The 23,538-nt window shown below is 40.6% G+C and overlaps 2 protein-coding genes across 2 annotated transcripts; both read right to left on the bottom strand.

Moving 5' to 3' along the window:
• Positions 1 to 3,302: 3,302 nt before the first annotated feature.
• Positions 3,303 to 10,947, bottom strand: LOC100492853 (extracellular calcium-sensing receptor). Its single transcript, XM_031898304.1, has 5 exons — positions 10,681 to 10,947; positions 9,481 to 10,302; positions 9,284 to 9,391; positions 4,301 to 4,424; positions 3,303 to 4,207 (listed from the first exon to the last, which is right to left on the bottom strand). Exons 1-5 carry the CDS (start codon positions 10,945 to 10,947, stop codon positions 3,303 to 3,305), a joined length of 2,226 nt encoding a protein of 741 aa, XP_031754164.1.
• A 3,774-nt stretch (positions 10,948 to 14,721) lies between these two features.
• On the bottom strand, positions 14,722 to 19,834 carry LOC101733755 (extracellular calcium-sensing receptor). The gene is made up of 5 exons (XM_031898303.1): positions 19,568 to 19,834; positions 18,347 to 19,168; positions 18,027 to 18,257; positions 15,726 to 15,849; positions 14,722 to 15,632 (listed from the first exon to the last, which is right to left on the bottom strand). Exons 1-5 carry the CDS (start codon positions 19,832 to 19,834, stop codon positions 14,722 to 14,724), a joined length of 2,355 nt encoding a protein of 784 aa, XP_031754163.1.
• Positions 19,835 to 23,538: the final 3,704 nt, after the last annotated feature.

Raw genomic sequence — 23,538 nt, 5'->3', positions numbered from 1 at the left:
TTATTTAATGGTTAAATGATTCCCTTTTCTCTGTAATAATAAAACAGTACCTGCACTTGATCCCAACTAAGATATAATTACCCCTTATTGGGGGCAGAACAGCCCTATTGGGTTTATTTAATGGTTAAATGATTCCCTTTTCTCTGTAATAATAAAACAGTACCTGTACTTGATCCCAACTAAGATATAATTACCCCTTATTGGGGCAGAACAGCCCTATTGGGTTTATTTAATGGTTAAATGATTCCCTTTTCTCTGTAATAATAAAACAGTACCTGTACTTGATCCCAACTAAGATATAATTACCCCTTATTGGGGGCAGAACAGCCCTATTGGGTTTAAATTATTTTTTAATAGATTTAGGGTATGGAGATCCAAATTACAGAAAGATCTCTTATCCAGAAAGCCCCAGGTCCCGAGCATTCTGGATAACAGGTCCTATACCTGTACTATTTATTAGTGTTGAGCAAAACTGGCCCATTTCGCTTTGCTGAAATAGTCACAAAACGGCGAAGAATTAGCATAACATGGTTTTTTAATTTTTTTAGCAGATACTGAATATGGTTGCTAGGGTCCAAATTACTCCAGCAACCAGGGAGTGGTTTGGATGAGAAACTGGAATATGAATAGGAGTGGGTCTGAATCAGGGTCGGACTGGGGGTATGTGAGCCCAGCAGGGCTGCCACCCCAGGGACCCCACACACCCCGGGGCCCTGATCCTAGCTGCCCTTCCTCCCCCTATTGCTTCTACCTATGCCAGTCTAAGTACGCCATCTGAAAGCTGTCACGGTCATGTAGAAGTCAATGGCTGCTGTCTTTTTTCAGTTGGCTAATCTTTAGTGATGGGCGAAAAGTTTCGCCAGGCATGGATTCGCAGCGAATTTCCACATTTTGCCATTGGCGGATTGTTTTGCGAAACAGATGAAAAAATTTGCCGCGGCAAAATTCATCACACGTCCAAAAATTGTAGCCGGCATCAAAAAAGAATAGTCGCGGGCGTCAAAAGAATAGCCGCGCTACGAAATAATAGCCGCGGGCGACAAAAGAATAGCCGCGGGCAACAAAAGAATAGCTATGCTACAAAATAATAGCCGCAGGCAACAAAATAATAGCCGCGCAACAAAATAATAGCCGTGGGCGACAAAAGAATAGCCGTGCGACAAAATAATAGCCGCGGGCGACAAAAGAATAGCCGTGCGACAAAATAATAGCCGCGAGCGACAAAAGAATAGCTGTGCAACAAAATAATAGCCGTGGGCGACAAAAGAATAGCCGTGCAGCAAAATAATAGCCGCACAACAAAATAATAGCAGCACAACAAAATAATAGCCGCGAGCAACAAAAGAATAGCCGTGCGACAAAATAATAGCCGCATGCGACAAAATAATAGCCGCATGTGACAAAATAATATCCGCGGGCGACAAAAGAATAGCCGCGAGTGACAAAATAATAGCCACAGGCGACAAAAGAATAGCCACGGACGACAATTTTTTTTGCCGCATGACATTTTCGCCGTTACGCGGATCTTTTGAAAGATTCGCAAATTTTTTGGCGAAACGAAACGGAACAGATTCGCTCATCACTACTAATCTTTCTTTGCTTCCTGGTTTTAGAGGTTTACGGGGTTCTTTGACTCTTTATTTGTGTGACAAAAGACTGTTTTAATAAAACACTTGGCAGTCGTGGGTTTTAGAGAAAATGAGTTTATTCATGGTTTCAAAAACCCGCAATTGGAAGTGTATGAAAAAGAGTTGTGGAAGCGCCGTCACACTATAAACATATGGGGCACCATAGATCCAACGTTTACTCATCGGAAATGGTACTCCCTTGGCACTCTAAAAGGGGATGTTTACCCTTAGATAAAAGTCTGAATTTGGACAGCCTGTTACAAAAAAACCTTTTTGTAAATCAATTTTTAGTTTTGGGCAGGATCAGTGCTGCTAAAACTCTCACCAATCTGCTCTCTGCTCTCTCAGTAGGGGATTTTCCAGACCAGAAACAAAAGTTGACACTGAACTGGTTCCGCCCATGCCTTTCCCTCTCCTGCTTCATTTGCACATCTTTGATACAACTAGCTGGAAAGATTCAGCCAATCAGATCAATGAAATGCTAATGAAGCAGGAGAGGAAAGGCATGCATAGTAACTGCTTCAGTGTCAACTTCCTGTTTGGGCAGAATGCAAGTTGGTGTTGGCGATCCCTTCCAAAGAGAGGGCAGAGCGCAGATAGAAGAGAGTTTTAGCGGCCCTGACCCTGGTCTGTATCCTCGAACATCCAGCTGGTTGGATACAAAATTAAGTGTCACCAGTAGAATGGACAATACAGGGAAATGGATCACCTTCAGTGGAAGCCTCTGTCACTTTCCAGCTTTAATCTCTACATGAAGGTAAGTGCCACCAAGGGAATATGCCACTCTGTTTCTTCTTCATGGGGCACAGGGCTGCTTTTGTTCTCTATCCCTGAATATCTGCCACCCCAACCCAGGAGTGTACAATCACAGGAGCTAGTCTGTTATATAATAAGCCTCATTCACAGGGTCTCTGTGCCCAAGCTTCACTAAAGTTTGGTTACCTTGTGGCTTGATCTTGAACTCTTGACCAAGGCTTACCTTGACCTGACCATGCCACACAAATAACACAGTAGTTGCTGCTAAATTTGTAATAACCTAGAGTTCAGCCCCTGGCCCACCCCCTTAAGCCCTGATCATCCCCTTAAGCCCCCAGTGCAATCTCTTAAGCCTCTGATTCACCCAGAACCAACCTGAAATGTACCCTTCCTCTTCCCTTTTCTCCTTTCCTGATCCATCTTGTGATGTCTGTGATGTCATAGCCCCACCCCATTTTGACATTGCCCCACCCCTCTTACATCATGGACCACCCCTTTTGCTGCCCCCACCCCCCCTTCTGGAAGGTAAGTTAATTAGAAAAGGTGATGGTTTTGGTCAACACAAAGAAAATAGAGACTGAGTACATTTTTTCTTACCAGTTCATACACTGGGGAATCAGGAACCGATGCAAAACTACTGGGCAAATGGGGTAATCGATTTTGGGAATTGGGAACGTAATGCTATGGGTCCCCTACAAAAGTTTAATTTTTTTTACTTACTGTATGTGTGACTTATTCCAACAGGATTCACTGTTGTGGTCTTAAAGCAGTGTTGCACAATGCACCCCTAACCTGCCCCACACAAAGGGGCAACTTGTATAGGGTTTGAGTAGAGTTGGGCAAAGTCTATAACTAAAGTCACAATATACATGCCACGTGCACTGAGATAGGCTTAGTATATGATGTTGTCTATTAGTTTTAGGTTCTACTTTTACCAAGGAGATGTTCTCTGGAGTTCATGTTGGGTCTGAACAATACAATGTAGCATTTTGGCACAAAGATACAGCCCACCACAGCCCAACTGGAAGACAGGATGGCAAAGACCTCCATTGCCACAGTATACATGCCCCGGGCACTGAGATAGGCTGGGATAAAGGACACCCACACACTGAGGAAAGCCAACATACTGAATGTGATCAATTTGGCTTCATTGAAACTGTCAGGGAGGCGTCTGGCCAGGAAGGCAACAATTAAACTGATAGTGGCCAAGAGGCCAAGGTATCCCAGCATGCACCAGAAATCTGTGGGTGACCCTTCATTGCAATTAACTATGATTATTCCAGGTTTGGTTTCAGTATCAAATTCAGAAAAGGGAGGAGAGAAGATGAGCCATATCCCACACACGCACAACTGAACAAAGATACAAAACCCAATGACACAGTAGGAGACCTTCACCCCTGTCCACTTCATTAACCTGCTGCCGGGTTGGGTTGCATTAAAGGCAATGACAACAGTGATGGTTTTGGCCAGAACACAGGAGATGCAGAGGGCAAAAACCATCCCAAATGCCACCTGGCGCAGAAGGCACTTTTCAGGTTGTGGGTAACCAATGAACCCTAAAGAGCAAAGGAAACAGAGGAACAGGGAAAGCAGGAGAAGGCAGCTAAGGGAGTAGTTGTTGGCTCGGACTATTGGGGTTTTATTATTACAAATAAAAATTCTGAGAACGACAAGTGGGGCGAGTGTGGAAAAGATGGAAATGGCTGCTAAGCTGTAACCCAAAGGATCTCCATAGGAAAGGAACTCTGTAGGCCTTGGTAGGCATCTGTCCTGCTGTAGATTGGGCCACGTGTCCCAGGAACATGGATGACATTCCGCAGCATCTGGAGGAGAACATCCATATCAAGTTGCTTATATAACTGACATTTATTTTTCATTAACAAACATAAAAATAATAAAAATAATGATTTCACTACCTGTTTGATTAGAAATCTGCCCCTGGGGACACCGGGCACACTCATAGCAACAAAGGGGTTTTCCGCGAACAATCACTTTCCTATATCCTGAAGGGCAACTTGGGCTGCACTGAGAATTTGGAATCTATACAAAATAAGAACGAGATTAACCCTTTAAGTGCCAGCAGAATTTTGCATGTCATTTGCATATTTACAAAGAAATTTTGAGAAAAAGTTGATTTTTTTCTAACTTCTAGATATTTTTTCGAGATTTACGAATGGGTTTTTGCCAGTTTTCAATTTTTCTGATATTGTTTTTTTAAAATAACTCCCATCATTTGTGTTTTATCAATGTTTAGTTAGCTTTTTTGTAAACAAAAAAATCGGCAGGTTTGATCTATCGAGTACCATTGTGTCCTATGGAGGCTTAGAATAGTAGGGGAAAAGAATAGTCAGTGACAGCCTGTCCTTGACACATTTTCAAGGATTAATTAATCCCCTCATTGTTTTCTGTTTCACCCAGTTTCAAGGAGAAGTTAATCCTCTCATTGATTTTTGTTTCACCTTGTTTCAAGGGGAAGTTAAATTTGCAAAGCATTACAGCAGAATATGGCAAACTTTAGATTACAAAGCCAAAAATCCTGGAATATTAAGTTTACCCCAGGAAACCATATATTTTTGAAAACTACACATTCTGCCGAATCCAAAAGGGGTAACCATGTCTTTCTACTCTTTAATACCAAACATCAATGCTTTTCTGAACTGAGCAATTTCTATGAAAATATATGAACAATCTGACTTAAAGCATCTTATCGCGCATATAACATTAGGTACCAAGAAAACACACCCTAAATATGAAAGCCAAGGGTTCACTAAACAGTTTGATGCCCGTTGTGCATAGGATTACCGAAGTATCTGGCATTTAGAGACAATAAAATTAAGTTAGTGCATAACAATTGGCCAGGAAAATTCAACACATTTACTGCATTTTTGTGGGGTAAAAAAATAAAATGACCCCCCAAATGCATATATTTTTGGAAAGTACACACTTGGGCGAATCCAAAATGGGTAACCTTGCCTTTCTACTCCAAACCACTGAGCTGCAATTCTTTCCAAAAAATTGTCAGTTTGATGAAATACCTGAAGCTTTGAAGCTTCCACTTTTTAGAACCTTGTCTCTCACATAGCATTAGATATTAAGGAAAAACATCCTAAATATGAAAGCCAAGGCTCCACTAGACAGTTTGATGCCCATTATGCATAGGATTAGCAAAGTATCTGGCATTTAGAGACCCTAAAATTAAGTTAGTGCATGACAATTGTCCAGGACATCACATCAGCTACTGAAAATTCAACACATTTACTGCATTTTTGTGGGGTAAAAAAATAAAATGACCCCCCAAATGCATATATTTTTGGAAAGTACACACTTGGGTGAATCCAAAATGGGTAACCTTGCCTTTCTACTCCAAACCACTGAGCTGCAGTTCTTTCCAAAAAATTGTCAGTTTGATGAAATACCTGAAGCTTTGAAGCTTCCACTTTTTAGAACCTTGTCTCTCAGGGCATTAGATACTAAGGAAAAACATCCTAAATATGAATGCCAAGGGTTTACTAAATGGTTTGATGCCCATTATGCATAGGATTACCAAAGTATCTGGCATTTAGAGACCCTAAAATTAAGTTAGTGCATAACAATTGTCCAGGACATCACATCAGCTGCTGAAAATTCAACACATTTACTGCATTTTTGTGGGGTAAAAAAATAAAATGACCCCCCGAATGCATACATTTTGGAAAGTACACACTTGGGCGAATCCAAAAGGAGTAACCTTGCCTTTCTACTCCAAACCACTGAGCTGCAGTTCTTTCCAAAAAATTGTCAGTTTGATGAAATACCTGAAGCTTTGAAGCTTCCACTTTTTAGAACCTTGTCTCTCAGGGCATTAGATACTAAGGAAAAACATCCTAAATATGAATGCCAAGGGTTTACTAAATGGTTTGATGCCCATTATGCATAGGATTACCAAAGTATCTGGCATTTAGAGACCCTAAAATTAAGTTAGTGCATAACAATTGTCCAGGACATCACATCAGCTGCTGAAAATTCAACACATTTACTGCATTTTTGTGGGGTAAAAAAATAAAATGACCCCCCAAATGCATATATTTTTGGAAAGTACACACTTGGTCGAATCCAAAAGGAGTAACCTTGCCTTTCTACTCCAAACCACTGAGCTGCAGTTCTTTCCAAAAAATTGTCAGTTTGATGAAATACCTGAAGCTTTGAAGCTTCCACTTTTTAGCACCTTGTCTCTCACATAGCATTATATATTAAGGAAAAACATCCTAAATATGAATGCCAAGGGTTTACTAAATGGTTTGATGCTCATTATGCATAGGATTACCAAAGTATCTGGCATTTAGAGACCCTAAAATTAAGTTAGTGCATGACAATTGTCCAGGACATCACATCAGCTACTGAAAATTCAACACATTTACTGCATTTTTGTGGGGTAAAAAAATAAAATGACCCCCCAAATGCATATATTTTTGGAAAGTACACACTTGGGCGAATCCAAAATGGGTAACCTTGCCTTTCTACTCCAAACCACTGAGCTGCAGTTCTTTCCAAAAAATTGTCAGTTTGATGAAATACCTGAAGCTTTGAAGCTTCCACTTTTTAGCACCTTGTCTCTCACATAGCATTAGATATTAAGGGAAAACATCCTAAATATGAAAGCCAAGGGTCCACTGGACAGTTTGATGCCCATTATGCATAGGATTAACAAAGTATCTGGCATTTAGAGACCATAAAATTAAGTTTGTGCAGAACAATTGTCCAGGGCATTGCATCAGCTACTGAAGATTCAACACATTTACTGCATTTTTGTGGGGTAAAAAAATAAAATGACCCCCCAAAAGCATATATTTTTGGAAAGGACACACTCGGGTGAATCCAAAATGGGTAACCTTATCTTTCTACACCAAACCACTGAGCTGCAATTCTTTCCAAAAAAATGGCAGTTTTGATGAAAAACTGCCAGTGAAGCTTCCACTTTTTAGCACCTTGTCTCTCAGATAGCATTAGATACTAAGGAAAAACATCCTAAATATGAATGCCAAGGGTTTACTTAACAGTTTGATGCCCATTGTGCATAGGATTACCATAGTATCTGGCATTTAGAGACAATAAAATGATGAGTTAGTGCATACAAATTGTCCCATACAAAATATTTAACACATTAGCTACATTTTTTGTGAGGTAAAAACACCCCCCAAAACCATATATTTTTGGAAAATGTACATTCAGGCAAATCCAACGTGGATAACCATGTCTTTCTACTCCAAACTACATTGCGTTCCCAAATTTTGGTGGTTTTGATGAAACACCTGAAATTCACCTCAGAGCTTCCAATTTCTAGCATCTAATCTCACACATAGCATTACGTACCAAGAAAAAAACATCCTAAATAAGAATGCCAAGGGTCCACTGGACAGTTAGATGCCAGCTGTGCATCGGATTACCTAAGTTTTGGGCATTTAGAGACCAAAAAATGAAGTTAGTGCACACATATATCATGACATATATTTCTACTACCAAAAATATACTGCCTGATTTATGTATGGTAAAAGTTGTGAATAAATAAGTTCCCCCAGAAAGCCTCACATTTTAAAAAAATACACATTTTGTGAATCTAAAATTGGTAAATACGTCTTTGTATGGCAAAGCACCAAACAGCAAAGCTAAGCTAAAGGAGTGTTTTTATATATTTTTTCTGCAAATTGTCTCAAAGCTTGCAATTTACCCTGTTATATACCCCCACATTTCGTAATGTCCCAGCATAAAACATCCAAAATATAAACACCAGGGGTCTACTGAACAGTTTGATGCCCAATATGGATAGAGTTACCAAACTATGCGGTGTACAGAAACACCCCCAAAAAAATAGTGCATAAGAATTTTCACAGCTGACACTCTGGCTGCTGCGACTGATATATGTATTATGTGCCATAAGACCCCCTAACAGTATGAAGACCCTAGAAAACCATATATTTTATGAAAGTACACATTGCGACGAAACCAAAATGGGTAAATATGTCTCTCAGCTGCAAGCTACCAAACTGCAAAGCTATGTTAAATGTAGCCCTTTTCAAAAAAATTCTGAAAATTATAACAGAGTTGGCATTTTACCCAATTATATGTCCTGCATTTCATAACACACCAACATAAAACATCCTAAATATGAATGCAAGGGGTCTACTGAATAGTTTGATACCCAGTATGCATAGATTTACCAAACTACGTGGTCTGCATATGCATCCAAATTGATATATAGCAGACAAAATGTCCATGGGCAAAAGGGAGTAACAATGAAAAAATCACTAAAGTACTTAGTGACATCATCAATTATACAGTGCTCAGTGATGTAATTTCTGTCACATGATATATAATATAATAAAATATGAGGATATTAGAAGTCATTTCAGAGTTCCATCACCTGTATCAAACTCCTCTGTGACTATAATATCCTTATATTTTACAATAGAGGGCACTTTATTCACTATATAATTTTTAACAGGGCCAGTAGCACAACTAGTGTGTTGGAATCCACTTTGAGAAGTTAATTTATAGACTAAATATGGTTTATACTGTGATATCAGCTTATTTGGTAAAAATTGCCAAATGAGTGGGTCTCAACCCAATTTGACCACCCATGCTTTGAGCCAAATCAATCTGATCCATACACTGGGGCCTATGGAGTCCTGTTGGTGGTTCTGCTGGTCAATCAGACATACAACCTACCTGGCTTATTGAACTGATTAGTTTTCTCCAAGATGTAGTAAAAAACACATACATGATAGATCTCTTTTAAATGATACCTGTGTGTTGTTGTTGGTCCATAAAATTTTAGCTCTGTCTATGTTGAAAGTTTTGCCTCTGGAACTATTCAACTCATAACTCCCAACTGTAACCTGTTCAAGCATTCCTCTGGCACCAACTTGCCAGTTCACTATATCATATACGGCTGGAGGGTTCCCCGCTGAATCAAAGAAAATTTGACGTCCATCTCTGGTCTTGAAGTTCACATTTTTAATATAGTGAAGAAGCTGTAAGGGTAAAGCACATGAAATTGAAGAAATGGTGTTTACTGATAGGTTAGTAACTCATAATGGCTTGGGAAATAGTAAACCCTTACTTGCCAAGGCTGAAATGAAGAGATGTTGGCACAACCCCCGAGATAGAATGGCCCAGTTCCCGGCTTACAGTAAAGCAAATTGTGCAGAGCCCAAGCAATGGCATAGACAGCAGTATAGACATTGAGAGATAATCTCTGGTCTTCTTCAGATGGTTGGACATACAGCATTTCATTTCCCGTACATGGACTTATGGTGGCATTGTCCATCACAATAACTTGATTTTTTTCACTGGGCCACGTACAAGCAAACGTTTGCTCCCAAAACTCTGTGATGAATGGATCAGAAACATCTTTTGATGGGTTCAGGCTGTTAAAGTACTTACCAAACCTGGGCATTTTCCCATGGAAGATGGCAAAACCAATGGTGCCCAGCAAAATCCCTTTGAACCTTTCCTCTGAGAGTAAATCAGAAGTGGCCCAAGCCTCACTGGCTACCCAGATATGGCCACTTACATTTTGTCTTAACAGCTCTTCCAACACAACCACAAATTCTGAATCAGATGCCATCACAACCACCACCTTTGCAGTTGACTTCTTAAGGACATTGATAATATGGGGAGCATTCCTATCAGGTTGACTGGTCAATAAATTCTCAGCAAAGGCCACACAAGCTCCAGAATTGATTATCTCTTGTCTTACAGTTTGAAGTCCAAACTGACCATAAGCATAATCATTGGCCAAGAGGCCCAGCCAAGACCAACCAAAATGGTCGATAAGCTGGGCCAAGCCTTTCATCTGAAACTCATCGCTAGGTATGGTACGAAAAAAGGAAGGGAACAGGTTCCGGTTTGTGAGACTAGGGCTGGTTGCAAAATAACTGATCTATAAAGACACAATTAACACTGATATTAACATGTCCTGCAGAACCGTTGAGATCACATGATCACATCAATGTTTAGTTCTTGAAACTCATTACTCTTTTAAATGGACCTTCGAAATATGAAGCTTGGGACCCCCCCAAAAATACACCATGCAAGACTCAGTGCCTAAATTAGGCCATTGTGGAATACATGGCAATCATTTATCTTGTTCTAAAGGAGAGAGAAAGTCTTAAGAAGCTGGCCACAGGCAGCGGGCTGGCAGGGCTCAATGGCATTGGAAGCAACCCTTTGGCATTGGGGGCTATTTCAACCCTGAACTGAACAAAATAACCCTAGAAAAAATAGAATGGCACATTTGTTTTCAAAACATTATGCTTACTTGTGGGTATCGGTACAGCCCTAAGATTTGGGCTAAAAGGGTGGATCGTGTTGACCCGGAGTCACCAACAAGACCAGCAAAGGGTGTCCCACCGTGACAATGATAATTAGGGATGGCTTCCTTTCCCCCTGACAACATTGACAGAGTCCCTTGTGCTGCTCGCCGTAACGTATCGCACGAGTCCAAGACATGGAAGCCCAACGTGACGTTGGGAAGGAGCTCGGTATCAGCATTAATCTCTTCCACGGCAAATATTAAGGCTCGCATAGTCTGGTAAAATTCTGTAGCAATTCTAGTATTAAAGCAGATGAAAGCAAGTTCTCATGAAGTATAACGGTTAAATAACACAATAGTAATATCCGTACAGGGCGTAGAAGCTTGAGGTCCCTGGGATGCTCAAAAACAAATATGAGGCTGTGTCCCCTTGAATGTATATGACCCAAAGGAAAGGCAACACACGAAAAGAAGGATATCAGGTGGATGTGAAATATTCTCATGACCCTAATTTAGAGACACTATAATGTATTTACTAAAGGCCCAAAGGTGCAAAGTGCAATGAGTAGGAGGAAAGAGCCATGTTCCGAGTGCAATCCAACCTGCTCCTCTGTATTTGTGCCATTTTCAGACATATCTTTGTGCCCAACTCCAGATCTGCATCTGATAGTGTAAGGGATTAGTATGGGTGCAAATTGTGCCTACCATGTAAGGGATGGGCATCTGTATGCATTGCCTTTACTAATCTGTCATTACACGGGGCTAGAGGCAGTGCTGGTGGGGCATTATACATCAGAGCCCTGCACTTACCCCCTCCTCCAGCCTTTCTATAATGATTGACTACGACTGGAGGATGTTGGTTCCTGGTTTCAAAAAACCCAATCAAAAATAAAGTCAAGTAGATCTAGTTCCCAATACTACTTACATCAGACATTGGGGTTCTGTGGGTTTTCTAGTGAAATACACATTTCTGTCTACACGTTCCAAATGAACAGGAAAGGTTCCCTTTATAATAACATCTCCTGGGCTGCTGATAAACCCACCAGTGTTTCCTGAGGGCAGGCTGCATCCGGCCATAGTTTCACAAACTCCTATAGTCATCATGCACTGGAGTAATGCTGTGGGGAGCAGAACCCGCCCAACTCTGAGCCATATCTGCATTCTATAGAATATCATTTCCCAAGTACAGGACATATTAGAGACCATTCAATATGCCATTGCCACTCACAGAGAGAGTCTGACAGGCACATTAATAGGAATGCTAAGCTGGTTACACCTTTATATATCAATACTGAGCTCATAAATACTGTAGCCTTATGGGAAATCAGCCTTTACTCAGCTTCATTATCTTCATTATCCAACTGTAAGTGTTACACTCGCTGTCATTCTCAAAAGGCAGTGCCGATAGGGAAAAGGCTAAATAGTCTAGGAAGGAATTAGTAGAAAGTAGCAGTTAGATAATTTTGACTGAAAAAAACAACTGCAACACACACAGAAGTTAAGACACACACACAACCACCCCAAAAAAATCCTACACAGATATCAAACTGCCCTGGGTACCCCTAGAACTATAGCAGCCCAGCCTGAAGGCCAATTAGAAACACCGTCTGTAAAAAGATGATATTTAAATGTAAGAGCTTGTAAGGAGGTAAAACTAGAATTTATTTGTATGTAAATAGTTGGGCTATGCTTAGTTTGGCCACTGGGTTTTGAGCACCAGAAGATGGTGGTCCAGAATCAGAAGTTTGAGGAACATTAGAAGAAGATGAAGACGATGTGTTATGGGTTATGCTTGTAGACAATGCAGAAGATCTTTTGCAAAATGGAGCAGGTACATGGTGGTCTTGAGCACCAGAAGATGATGAAAAAGATGGAGAAGAAGAAGAAGATGGAGAAGAAGAAGATGGAGAAAAAGAATAAGTTGGAGAAGAAGAAGATGGAGAAGAAGATGATGATGATGAAGAGTAGATATGGCTTATGCTTGTAGACAAGGCAGAAGATCTTTTACAAAACAGAGGAGGTGCATGGTGGTCTTGAGCACCAGAAGATGGTTCAGAATAAAAAATTTGAGGAGTATTAGAAGAAGAAGAAGACAATGTGTTATGGGTTATGCTTGTAGACAAGGCAGAAGATCTTTTGCAAAAATGGGCAGGGACATGGTGGTCGTGAGCACCAGAAGATGGTTCAGAATCAGAAATTTGAAATTTGAGGAACATTAGAAGAAGAAGAAGAAGTCTGGGTTATGTTTTCAGACAAGGAGAAGATCTAGTGCGGCCTGCAACAGGAACATGATGGTCTGGAGCCCAATGAGCTGGAACTGAAGAAGGAAATGGGAGGAGTGAGGCAATAGAGGGCGTTTTTCACATTGGTACATAACAAAGAACAAGAAAACTTGAAACTAAGGGGCACATTTACTAAGCAATTTTGAGAATTTTGAGACCCCTTATCCGGAAACCCATTATCCAGAAAGTTCCGAATCATGGAAAGGCCATCTTCCAAAGACTCCATTGTAATCAAATAATTCACATTTTAAAAAATGGTTTCCTGTTTCTCTGTAATAATAAAACAGTACCTGTACTTGATCCCAACTAAGATATAATTACCCCTTATTGGGGGCAGAACAGCCCTATTGGGTTTATTTAATGGTTAAATGATTCCCTTTTCTCTGTAATAATAAAACAGTACCTGTACTTGATCCCAACTAAGATATAATTACCCCTTATTGGGGCAGAACAGCCCTATTGGGTTTATTTAATGGTTAAATGATTCCCTTTTCTCTGTAATAATAAAACAGTACCTGTACTTGATCCCAACTAAGATATAATTACCCCTTATTGGGGCAGAACAGCCCTATTGGGTTTATTTCATGGTTAAATGATTCCCTTTTCTCTGTAATAATAAAACAGTACCTGTACTTGATCCCAACTAAGATATAATTACCCCTTATTGGGGGCAGAACAGCCCTATTGGGTTTAATTACTGTTTAATTACATTTTTTAGTAGACTTAAGGTAGGAGATCTGAATTACGGAAAGACCCCTTATCCAGAAAACCCTGGGTCCCATAGCTGTAGAAGTTAATCCCTTCATTGTTTTCTGTTTCACCCAGTTCTCCCAGTTTCAAGAGGAAGTTAATCCCCTTATTATTTTTGGTTTCACACATTTACAAGGGGAACTTAATCCCCTCATTGTTTACAATTTCACCTAGTTTCAAACAAAACTTTAACGAATTATTGTTTTCCAAGAATGAGCACCAATGCTCCTAAAATGGCCGCTGGAGCACTTCCTGTTTGGGAAAAAAACGAGGATTCATGGAAACGAACGGCAGTATAAATTCAAATTCGGCTCAAACTCTTTCGGCTCAAAAAATTCTGGATTTCTGAATGTAAACTACATTTACGTACAAACTATTCAAGCATCATAGTGACATTTTATAACTACAACAATTATCGAGTTTCATTCGAATTTATACCATGTCGCATTTATACGACTTTCAAGGCCCAAAGAAACTAGTTTTTTGGCTAAAAATCTGAATTTGATTAAACTTGCCGAGTTTATGTAGAAGCCAATGGCAAAGGCTCATTCCTTCCCTTGAAGTTCTTCCTTTTGTCTTGAAACTTACGAGGTTTTTCTGGAGATTTCTCTTGACTTTTTCAAATTTTTGCACCAATAGATATTTTCAAGATTCGCGAATGAGATTTCGCCAATTTTTCCGATATTTTTTCCAGAATAAATTTCAGCTTTTCATAAATTTCCCCCCCAAAATTTGAAATTTTTGAAACTAAGTCAAATAGATTTATTAACGTTTCGGTTACTTTTTTTCTTTGAGAAAAAAAATAATTCTTCCATAGGCTTTCCATAGGACTCAAGGGTACTCGACAGATCAAACCTGCCAAATTGTTTTTTCTGAGAAAAAAGGTTATTTTCAAGTTATTTTCGGAAAATATGAACTTTACAGGAAAATTTTCAAAAATATCTATAAGTAAAGAAAATCGACTTTTTCTCAAACTGCCTTAGTAAATGTGCCCTTAAGTATATGATGTTGTCTATTAGTTTTGAATTCTACTTTTTCCAAGGAGATGTTCTCTGGAGTTCATGTTGGGTCTGAACAATACAATGTAGCATTTTGGCACAAAGATACAGCCCACCACAGCCCAACTGGAAGACAGGATGGCAAAGACCTCCATTGCCACAGTATACATGCCCCGGGCACTGAGATAGGCTGGGATAAAGGACACCCACACACTGAGGAAAGCCAACATACTGAATGTGATCAATTTGGCTTCATTGAAACTGTCAGGGAGGCGTCTGGCCAGGAAGGCAACAATGAAACTGATGGAGGCCAAGAGGCCAAGGTATCCCAGCATGCACCAGAAAGCAGTGGGTGACCCTTCATTGCAGTTAATAATGATTATTCCAGGTTTGGTTTCAGTATCAAGTTCAGAAAAGGGAGGAGACAAGATGAGCCATATCCCACACACACACAACTGAACAAAGATACAAAACCCAATGACACAGTAGGAGACCTTCACCCCTGTCCACTTCCTTAACCTGCTGCCGGGTTTGGTTGCATTAAAGGCAATGACAACAGTGATGGTTTTGGCCAGAACACAGGAGATGCAGAGGGCAAAAACCATCCCAAATGCCACCTGGCGCAGAAGGCACTTTTCAGGTTGTGGGTAACCAATGAACCCTAAAGAGCAAAGGAAACAGAGGAACAGGGAAAGCAGGAGAAGGCAGCTAAGGGAGTAGTTGTTGGCTCGGACTATTGGGGTTTTATTACTACAAACAAAAATTCTGAGAATAACAAGTGGGGCGAGTGTGGAAAAGATGGAAATGGCTGCTAAGCTGTAACCCAACGGTTGCTCATAGGAAAGGAACTCTGTAGGCCTTGGTAGGCATCTGTCCTGCTGTAGATTGGGCCACGTGTCCCAGGAACACGGTTGACATTCCGCAGCATCTGGTGGAGAACATCCATATCAAATTGCTGATAAAACTGACATTTATTTTTCATTAACAGACATAAAAATAATAAAAATAATGATTTCATTACCTGTTTGATTAGAAATCTGCCCCTGGGGACACCGGGCACACTCATAGCAACACGGGGGCTTTCCTGGTACGATCACTTTCCTGTATCCTGAAGGGCAACTTGGGCTGCACTGAGAAGGGGGGATCTGTGCAAAAGAAGAAGGGGATTAAACAGCAACAAGGGTGTGTTATTGTATTTGTATTTTTTATCAACTGTGCATGATATATTTATAAAACTTGCTTATTATAATAGATAGTTCCGTGACCTGTATAGACCACTGAACGCCTCGGTGACTTAGGATATCTTTATATTTTACTATAGAGGGTACATTATTCACTATATTATTCATGATAAGGTCAGTAACATAACTAGTTTGTGTTGGAACCCCCCTGCAACAAAGAGCTTTGGAGAGCCCAGAGTCATTGTTCTCCTCTTCCGGTTGAAGGGTCTAGGGAAGATTACCATGCAGAAGACCACAGTGCCAGGGACCCCCTGTCCCCCAAGCCCCCTATACTTCTGGTGGTCTGTTTTATGCAGTTAAGCCACTGATAGGGCCCCATAAAAACTTTGAAAACATTATTTATGTTAGCATTATTATGTTTTTGACACATACGTACATATGAGAAGTTCATTTGCAGACTAAATATGGTCATATACAGTGAGATCATCTTATTTGGCAAAATAGCAGAATGAGTAGGTCTCCACCCATTTCATCCACCAATGCTTGGGGCCAAATCAAGCTGATCCATACAGTGGGGCCTATGGAGACCTGTTGGATGAGGATCACATCAGCTTTTAGCCTTTGGCCTTATATTAATCAGGAAAACCAATTATTGGACCCTATACCCAAGTATACCCAAAAGTTGCCAACTCAATCTGAAAGAAAGTTTTTATTGGCCGAGTTATGGGGTACTTTAGAATCATGCACTCTTCCACCAGAGCAAACATGTTACTCTTCAATATATAATCAATCTCATGGCATTTGTACCACTTGTCTTGTTAATCAATTGCTCTGCCTAAAAGCTGTTAGTTAGTCATTTGGACCTGGCTCATATGACCTACTTGGCCTTAGATCTGATTTGTTGTCTCCAGATATTTACACAGTGTTGTAAATGTAATTGGAGGTAAGTCCCCTTTCCTGGGTGCAGTTCCACAGTTTGGCCATAAGGTGGTTGTGCTGTAAAATAAAAGGCTGAGCAGCCATGAGGCTAGAAGCCATTTCTGTGAAAGCTCTCTGCCTGAACAAGCAAGTAGGGTGATATTGTGGAACCAGGTTATAGGTAGGCCGAGAAAGAATAGGCAACTCCTGTTATAGGTAACACTAGGGGGCTGATTTACTAACCCACGAATTCGAATCCGAATTGGAAAAATCCCGATTGGAAAACGAACATTTTGCGACTTTTTCGTATTTTTTGCGATTTTTTCTGCGCCTTTACGACTTTTCGGAAATTATCGCGACTTTTTCGTTACCAATACGATTTGCGCGAAAAAACGCGAGTTTTTCGTAGCCATTCCGAAAGTTGCGATTTTTTCGTAGCGTTAAAACTTGCGCGAAAAGTTGCGCTTTTTTCGTAGCGTTAAAACTTAAAAGGCGCAACGTTTTGCACAAGTTTTAACACTACGAAAAAATCGCAACTTTCAGAATGGCTACGAAAAACTCGCGTTTTTCCGCAAAAATCGTATTGGTAACTAAAATGTCGCGATAATTTTCCGAAAAAAATCGCAAAAAAAACCGATCATTACGAAAAAAACGCAATCGGACGCATTCGGCCCGTTCGTGAGTAAGTAAATGGGCCCCTAGGTGTGATAGACAGGCAGGGATAGCTATTGAGCAGGTGTTGGCTCCAACAAGGATTTGCAGAGGGATTATTATCCCAGGTATAATACTGCCCAGAGTAGGGGTAACAGTGTACAGACCTAGGGCTAGATAGTGATCACCCAAGTTCCGCTGGAAGCATATTCCTGAAAGCTGGGGTTAACCCATTGTGCCCTGTGGGGAGAGAGTCATTGTGACCATTGGTTGTAAGTACTGTCTGTTCTGTGAGATGCTGCTACCTACCTATTCTGTGCTGTAATTACTCCTAAGTGGCCGTGTAAACAGTTTAGTGTTCAACTATAAGAACGACTGGTGCCCATTTCTTGAGAGATACAACACACAACTACCTGGCCTCCACATCAAGCGAGGGTTCACACCTGAGGGATTGAGTCTCATTGTGTGGTTTGTGGTAAACAGAAAAGCTAATTTACCATAAGCTTACACAGGGATAAGGCAAAATATCTGCATACAATCAGTATAAGACAGATCCCTTTTAAATTCCATACCTGTGTGTTGTTGTTGATGATCCATTTAATTTTAGCACTGTCTATGTTGAAAGTTTGGCCACTAGAACTATTCAACTCATAACTCCCAACTGTAACCTGTTCAAGCATTCCTCCGGCACCAACTTGCCAGTTCACTATATCATATACGGCTGGAGGGTTCCCCGCCGCATCAAAAAAAACTTGACGTCCATCTCTGGTCTTGAAGTTCACATTTTTAATATAGTGAAGAAGCTGTAATGGTAAAGCACATCAGATAGAAGAAATGGTATTTACCGATAGGTTAGTAACTCATAATGGCTTGGGAAATAGTAAACCCTTACTTGCCAAGGCTGAAATGAAGAGATGTTGGCACAACCCCCGAGATAGAATGGCCCAGTTCCCGGCTTACAGTAAAGCAAATTGTGCAGAGCCCAAGCAATGGCATAGACAGCAGTATATACATTGAGAGATAATCTCTGGTCTTCTTCAGATGGTTGGACATACAGCATTTCATTTCCCATACATGGACTTATGGTGGCATTGTCCATCACAATAACTTGATTTTTTTCACTGGGCCACGTACAAGCAAACGTTTGCTCCCAAAACTCTGTGATGAATGGATCAGAAATATCTTTGGATGGGTTCAGGCTGTTGAAGTACTTACCAAACCTGGGCATTTTCCCATGGAAGATGGCAAAACCAATGGTGCCCAGCAAAATCCCTTTGAATCGTTCCTCTGAGAGTAAATCAGAAGTGGCCCAAGCCTCACTGGCTACCCAGATATGGCCACTTACATTTTGTCTTAACAACTCTTCTAACACAACCACAAAGTCTGAATCAGATGCAATCACAACCACCACCTTTGCAGTTGACTTCTTAAGGACATTGATAATATGGGGAGCATTCCTATCAGGTTGACTGGTCAATAAGTTCTCAGCAAAGGCCACACAAGCTCCAGAATTGATTATTTCTTGTTTTACAGTTTGAAGTCCAAACTGACCATAGTCATAATCATTGGCCAAGAGGCCTAGCCAAGACCAACCAAAATGGTCGATAAGCTGGGCCAAGCCTTTCATCTGAAACTCATCACTTGGTATGGTACGGAAAAAGGACGGGAACAGGTTCCGGTTTGTGAGACTAGGGCTGGTTGCAAAATAACTGATCTATAAAGACACAATTAACACTAACATTAACATGTCCTGCAGAACTGTTGAGATCACATGATCACATCAGTGTTTAATTCTTGAAACTCATTATTCTTTCAAATGGACTTTCAAAATATGAAGCTTGGGTCCCCCCTAAAGAATACACCATGTGCTCAGTGCCAAAAATCTTAGGCCCTTCTGCATTCTCTTTAGCCATAAGTAAAAGAAAAAATGAATAAAACAAAGATGGCTGTGTGTTCCATTGTGGAATACATGGCAATCTTCTATTTCGTTTGGCAGGGCTCAATGGCATTGGAAGCAACCCACTGGCATTGGTGGCTATTTCAACCCTGAACTGAACAAAATAACCCTAGAAAGAATAGCCTGGCACATTTGTTTTCAAAACATTATACTTACTTGTGGGTATCGGTACAGCCCTAAGATTTGGGCTATAAGGGTGGATCGTGTTGACCCAGAGTCGCCAACAAGACCAGCAAAGGGTGTCCCACCATGACAATGATAATTAGGGATGGCTTCCTTTCCCCCTGACAACATTGACAGAGTCCCTTGTGCCGCTCGCCATAACGTATTGCACGAGTCCAAGGCCTGGAAGCCCAACGTGATGTTGGGAAGGAGCTCAGTATCAGCATTAATCTCTTCCACGGCAAATATTAAGGCTCGCATAGTCTGGTAAAATTCTGTAGCAATTCTAATATCAAAACAGATTAAAGCAAGTTCTTATGACGTATAACGGTTAAATAACACAATAGTAATATCCGTACAGGGCATAGAAGCTTGAGGTCCCTGGGATGCTCAAAAACAAATATGAGGCTGTGTCCCCTTGAATGTATATGACCCAAAGGAAAGGAAACACAAGAAAGAAAGGATATCAGGTGGATGTGAAATATTCTCATGGCCTTAATTTAGAGACACTGTAATGTATTTACTAAAGGCCCAAAGGTTCAAAGTGCAATGAACAGGTGGAAAGAGCCATGTTCCCAGTGCAATCCAACCTGCTCCCCTGTATTTGTGCCATTGACAGACACAGATCTTTGTGCCCAACTCCAGATCTGCATCTGACAGTGTATGGGATTAGTATGGGTGCAAATTGTGCCTAACATGTAAGGGATGGGCATCTGTATGCATTGCCTTTACTAATCTGTCATTACACAGGGGCTAGAGGCAGTGCTGGTGGGGCATTATACATCAGAGCCCTGTACCTACACCCTCCTCCAGCCTTTTTATAATGATTGACTCCTACTGGAGGATGTTGGTTCCTGACATGTTTCAAAAAGTAAGAACTAGATCAACCCCATCAAAAATAAAGTCAAGTAGACCCAGTTCCGAATGCTACTTACAGCTGACATTGGGGTTCTGTGGGTTTGCTAGTGAAATACAGATTTGTGTCTACCCGTTCCAAATGAACATGAAAGGTTCCCCCTATAATAATATCTCCTGGGCTGTTGATGGACCCGCCAGTGTTTCCTGAGGGCAGGCTGCATCCGGCCATAGTTTCACAAACTCCTATAGTCATCATGCACTGGAGTAATGCTGTGGGGAGCAGAAACCGCCCAACTCTGAGCCATATCTGCATTCTATAGAATATCATTTCCCAAGTACAAATGAGAGACCATTCAATATGCCATTGCCACTCATAGAGAGAGTCTGACAGTCACATTAATGGGAATCCTAAGCTGGTTACACCTTTATATATAAATACTGAGCTCATAAATACTGTAGCCATATGGGAAATCAATCTTTATTCCGCTTTATTATCTTCATTATCCAACTGTAAGTGTTACACTCGTTGTCATTCTCAAAAGGCAGAGCCAATAGGGAAAAAGGCTAAATAGTCAAGTAGAAAGTAGCAGTTAGATAATTTGGACTGAAAAAAGACAACTGCCACACACACATAAGTTTAGACACGCACCAAACCACCCCAAAAAAATAAAAAAGGAAATCCTACACAGATGTCAAACTGCCCTGGGTACCTCTGGAACTATAGCAGCTCAACCTGAAGGCCACACACAATTCTGTGAAAATACGATATTTAAATGTAAGAGCTTGTAAGGAGGTAAAACTATAATTTATTTTTATGTAAATAATTGGGCTATGGTTAGTTTGGCCACTGGGTTTTGAGCATCAGAAAATGGTCCAGAATCATAAATTTGAGGAACATTAGAAGAAGCAGAAGACGATGTGTTATGGGTTATGCTTGAAGACAAGGCAGAAGATCTTTTATGAAACGGAGCAGGTACATGGTGGTCTTGAGCACCAGAAGATGGTTCAGAATCAGAAATTTGAGAAACATTAGTAGAAGAAGAAGACAATGTGTTGTGGGTTATGCTTGAAGACAAGGCAGAAAATCTTTTGCGAAATGAAGCAGGTACATGGTGGTCTTGAGCACCAGAAGATGGTTCAGAATCAGAAATTTGAGGAACATTAGAAGAAGAAGATGTGTTATGGGTTATGCTTGTAGACAAGGCAAAAGATCTTTTGCAAAACTGAGCAAGGACATGGTGGTCTTGAGCACCAGAAGATGGTTCAGAATCAGAAATTTGAGGAACATTAGAAGAAGAAGAAGACGATGTGTTATGGGTTATGCTTGTGGACAAGGCAGAAAATCTTTTGTGAAATGAAGCAGGTACATGGTGGTCTTGAGCACCAGAAGATTGTTCAGAATCAGAAATTTGAGGAACATTAGAAGAAGAAGATGTGTTATGGGTTATGCTTGTAGACAAGGCAGAAGATCTTTTGCAAAACTGAGCAAGGGCATGGTGGTCTTGAGCACCAGAAGATGGTTTAGAATCAGAAATTTGAGAAACATTAGAAGAAGAAGAAGACTATGTGTTATGGGTTATGCTTGAAGAAGATGATGTGTTATTGGTTATGCTTGTAGACAAGGCAGAAGATCTTTTGCGAAAAGGAGCAGGTACATGGTGGTCTTGAGCACCAGAAGATGGTTCAGAATCAGAAATTTGAGGAACATTCGAAGAAGAAGAAGATAATGTGTTATGGGTTATGCTTGTAGACAAGGCAGAAGATCTTTTACAAAACAGAGCATGTACATGGTGGTCTTGAGCACCAGAAGATTGTTCAGAATCAGAAATTTGAGAAATATTAGAAGAAGAAGACAATGTGTTATGGGTTATGCTTGTAGACAAGGCAGAAGATCTTTTGCAAAACTGAGGAGGGACTTGGTGGTCTTGAGCAACAGAAGATGGTTCAGAATCAGAAATTTGAGAAACATTAAAAGAAGCTTGTAAGGAGGTAAAACTAGAATTTATTTTTATGTAAATAGTTGGGCTATGCTTAGTTTGGCCACTGGGTTTTGAGCACCAGAAGATGGTCCAAAATCAGAAATTTACGGAACATAAGAAGAAGAAGACCATGTGTTATGGGTCATGCTTGAAGACAAGGCAGAAGATCTTTTGCAAAACTGAGCAGGTGCATGGTGGTTGTGAGCACCAGAAGATGGTTCAGAATCAGAAATTTGAGGAACATTAGAAGAAGAAGATGTTGTCTGGGTTATGTTTTCAGACAAGGAGAAGATCTAGTGCGGCGTGCAACAGGAACATGATGGTCTGGAGCCCAATGAGCTGGAACTGAAGAAGGAAATAGGAGGAGTGAGGCAAAATTTCAAACTTACAGCAATGTTACAAACACCCCTGTTATGCCACCAGTACTGTTTTACTGTTTTATTGCACCACCTTGTGGTTTCTTGAGGTATATGTTTTGATTGTTTAAAGAAATGTCCTTTTCAGCCTACCGTACTTTACCATGTGACCATGGGTAATACAGGAAAAGGTTTAGTATAGCTGCCATCTTAGCAGCATTAACAGTTTAATAGCAATCCTGCATAATCCTACCCAATCCAGCCCCGTGGAAGCATCGTTGGTAGGTATCATTCATCCCCAACCCCTAGGTTAATAATACAAACATATATCTTCCATGTTTATACCTTAATGTGGGTTCATAATTGTTTATGTGCAGTTATATCATGGCACATCTGTTCTTGCCCAGGCATCTAGGCCTTACCCCCCACTCAGATGCCTCTCATCTTTTATGTGTTTGTACATATATAAACCATAATGTTTTGTTTACTGTATTTGTCTACTGTATAGTAAATGCTGCATATTTCTCTCTCCCCAGTTTCACACCTTCCCCTTATTAATAAACTGAAGCCTACCAACCTGTCTCAGTGAGTTGATGAAGGGAGGAGTTTATCTGTATGTCGAACTATACACTGCCCCAGGGTAATACGTAGGGAGGACAGAACAACCCCAAATAACACTACATTTAAATAAACTTTACATACGCTTTTGCTACAAATTTACGCAAGCAGAAGTACGCCATTTTGAATCTTCCTGCCGAAAAACTGGGCTTCA

This window comes from Xenopus tropicalis, chromosome 3 (genome assembly GCF_000004195.4).
Source record: "Xenopus tropicalis strain Nigerian chromosome 3, UCB_Xtro_10.0, whole genome shotgun sequence".
Lineage (NCBI taxonomy): Eukaryota > Metazoa > Chordata > Amphibia > Anura > Pipidae > Xenopus > Xenopus tropicalis.
This window is presented reverse-complemented; position numbering and strand designations above follow the sequence as displayed.